At 41.2% G+C, this 2,863-nt stretch overlaps 1 protein-coding gene across 1 annotated transcript in view; it reads left to right on the plus strand.

Annotated features, from left to right (window-relative positions):
* The window catches only part of ATRN (attractin), a 157,644-nt gene that overhangs the window by 59,312 nt on the left and 95,469 nt on the right, over positions 1 to 2,863 (plus strand). The window contains exon 10 of the mRNA XM_019644591.1: positions 655 to 809. Coding sequence (XP_019500136.1) covers positions 655 to 809 — 155 coding nt within the window. The remainder of the gene's footprint in view (positions 1 to 654; positions 810 to 2,863) is intronic.

The raw sequence follows: 2,863 nt of genomic DNA on the forward strand, positions 1-2,863 counted from the left end.
ATGACTAAGGTGTCATCATTGGGATCAGTTATTGGGGTCAGTGTCATTCCATAAAAATCATCAAACAGAGATGGTCTCAGTACCTGAAAGATCAGTGCTCTCCACACTCTGAACTATGTATTGGTCTATAGAAAGTATGCTAATTTTAATAAATGTAAAGCAAATTTGAGTTATGAAATAATGTAATTATAAAGCAATGTTTCTCTTCTTTCTTTTCATATTTCCCTACATATTTGAGACCATGCTATGAATACCATTTTGTATTCTGTCTGTCATTAAAAGTGTCCCTTTTAATGGTTGTGTAATACTCTATCATGTGGCTATACTGAGACTGTAGAGTTGGAAGTTTTGGTTTCTAGCTTTTGTCCTATTGATAAAACATTGTGTGTAATCTTCTGTCTGTATTTCATATAAATTCTACCCAGAAACTGGAATTATAGGTTAACAGGCATGACCATTTTTAAGGCTTTTAATATATTTTGTCAGAATTCTCATAGGTCTTTAAGATTTTACTGTTTATTTATTGCTGAGAAAGTTACTAATATATAAGGAAAAATCCAGAAGAATTTGCATATTTGGATCTGCAAATAAGATAGGTGATACATAGTATAAAAAACTAACCTTGTGTTTATTATTTTTAAATAAACTCAAAAGGACCATTCTTAAGGACAGCCGATTTTTCCGTTACTTGCACACAGCTGTGATAGTGAGTGGAACCATGCTGGTGTTTGGAGGAAACACACACAATGACACATCCATGAGCCATGGTGCCAAATGCTTTTCTTCAGATTTCATGGCTTATGACATTGGTAAGTTTCCCAAAGCCACTTTATATCTTCAAGAGTCGTCTTTGTTTATAAGTAAGATTTTAAAGGAAGCAAAATATCGCAGGTTAAAAATGGTCAGGCCATTTCAAAGAGGTCTGAGCCTCTTTTTAATGTTAATTTGACAATGTTACATCTATTAAAAAGCATTACTTCTATATTAAATTATTTTCGAAGTCACTCCTTTAATCGGTTGAATGTTAATTTTTGAGGATGAGTTGGGATAACTGGGATCTTTTGTGTTACAAATGTCTTACTTAGTAGTGTCATATATAATAATTGTTCACCACTACCAGCACTGTGTTAAGTTGGTTTAAGTATATAGCTTTATCTCATTCCTTAGAAACTGATTTCACCTTCTTTTAAAAAATTTGGTGTGGTAATATATTTGACCAGAAGAGGGCAGTATTTGTTCACCCAAAACCAATACTAGCCATTTTCTTGTATAAATATCATCAGATGTTCATTTTTGTGCCAGCCACTGAGCTGAACATTGGAGATTGTAAGATGAATAAGTTACAGCCTTTGGCCTCATAGTCCGGGAGGCAGAGAACTGAACACACAGTATAATTGTAATTCAAGCTGATACTTGCTCTCAGATGAATATGTGAGAACACCTACAAATATCCCTTAACTCATGGGGTAAGGGTTATGATCAGAGAAAACCTTCATGAGGAGGGGCCGTCCAAGCTGGGTCCAGGGGAACACTGGGAAGTCAGCTAGGCGAAGTTAGGCAGGACTTCTTAGGCAAAGGACCCCCATGTGCAGAGACATAGAGGCAGAAAGAGACCATGCCACATACTTGGGGCCTGTGAGTAGTTAGTTTGGGCTGTGTCTTAGCAGCACATCAGGGAGGAGTGGCTTCAAGTGGAACTAGAAAACCAACCTGCTATCAGACTGGTCAGATCTTGAGGGCCCTATTAAGTCATGCTGAGGAGCTTGGGCTTTTGGAAGAATCTTACAGAAGAGGTGACAAAATCGTATTTGTGTTTTAGGGGGATCTCTTTGTGGCACTGTAGTGAGTGGTTGGGAAGGGGTGAGATGGGAGACAGGAGGCCGTTGCTCAGCCCTGAGGAGGGTTTGAACCAAGGCTGTGGAAGTGTCAGACTAAAGAGAGAGAGATGGTGAGAACTACTGGGGCGTGTTTTGCAAGAGATGAAGGCGTCTTTATTCCCGGTGTCTGGTGTGGACCATGGTAAATGGTGCTTTTTACCAAAGTTGGAAATAGAAGTAGGAGGACAGGGTCTGGAAGGAGGTAATTTGAGTTTGGGGGCATGGTCAGCTGGAGACGACTGTGGGATGGAGCAATATAGAAATCAGTGGGAGGTGAACTTCTGTAGGGAGCTCATGTCATCAGGGATGAGCAGAGAGCCAGGGGATAGATGGATAAAGAAGTGGGAAAGAGAGAATGGAGACTGTGAAAGCATGTCAGAGGAGAAGGAGGCAAGTGAGGTAGGGTTGGTGACCTGCGAAGATGCGGTTAACAATGGCTGCAGAGGGATTAAAATAAGGACTGGAGAGTTTCAGATTTAGCCACAAAGAAGTCATTTATTACCCTGTAGACATGGAGGAATAATCCAGATTGCAGGAGGCTGAAAAATAATGTAAGGTGAGATGTATGCAGTGAATGTTGACTGTTTTAATTAGAAAAACTTACCTGTGACGGGAAGAAAAGGGGTAAGTTGAGTGCCCCCTTGGGCATGTTTAAATGCTGTGGTGAAAGCCAGGTGCTTAAGAGGAGGGGGTGCCTGCCACACTGTGGTTTTAGGGAAGGAAGCAAGGTGGGTGGGCAGGAAGCCAGGGGAGTTAATGGCCTCTGTTCTCCCTGTGAGGAAGACCACAGAGTCTAGGCTGGGTAGGAGAAGGAAGTGAAAGCTGTTGTTGTCAAGGTTGAATAAAGATCTGGACTGAGTAGAGGGAAGAACCTTTGCTTAGTGGGTGTGAATGTCCAGGTATCTCAGAGAGGGAGACAGTGAGTGTGAAGCGTGAGGTTGGCGGGGTTTAGCAGCACCAGCTGACATTAAGGTCCAGAAGAGACG

Source organism: Hipposideros armiger, unplaced genomic scaffold (genome assembly GCF_001890085.2).
Source record: "Hipposideros armiger isolate ML-2016 unplaced genomic scaffold, ASM189008v1 scaffold_89, whole genome shotgun sequence".
Lineage (NCBI taxonomy): Eukaryota > Metazoa > Chordata > Mammalia > Chiroptera > Hipposideridae > Hipposideros > Hipposideros armiger.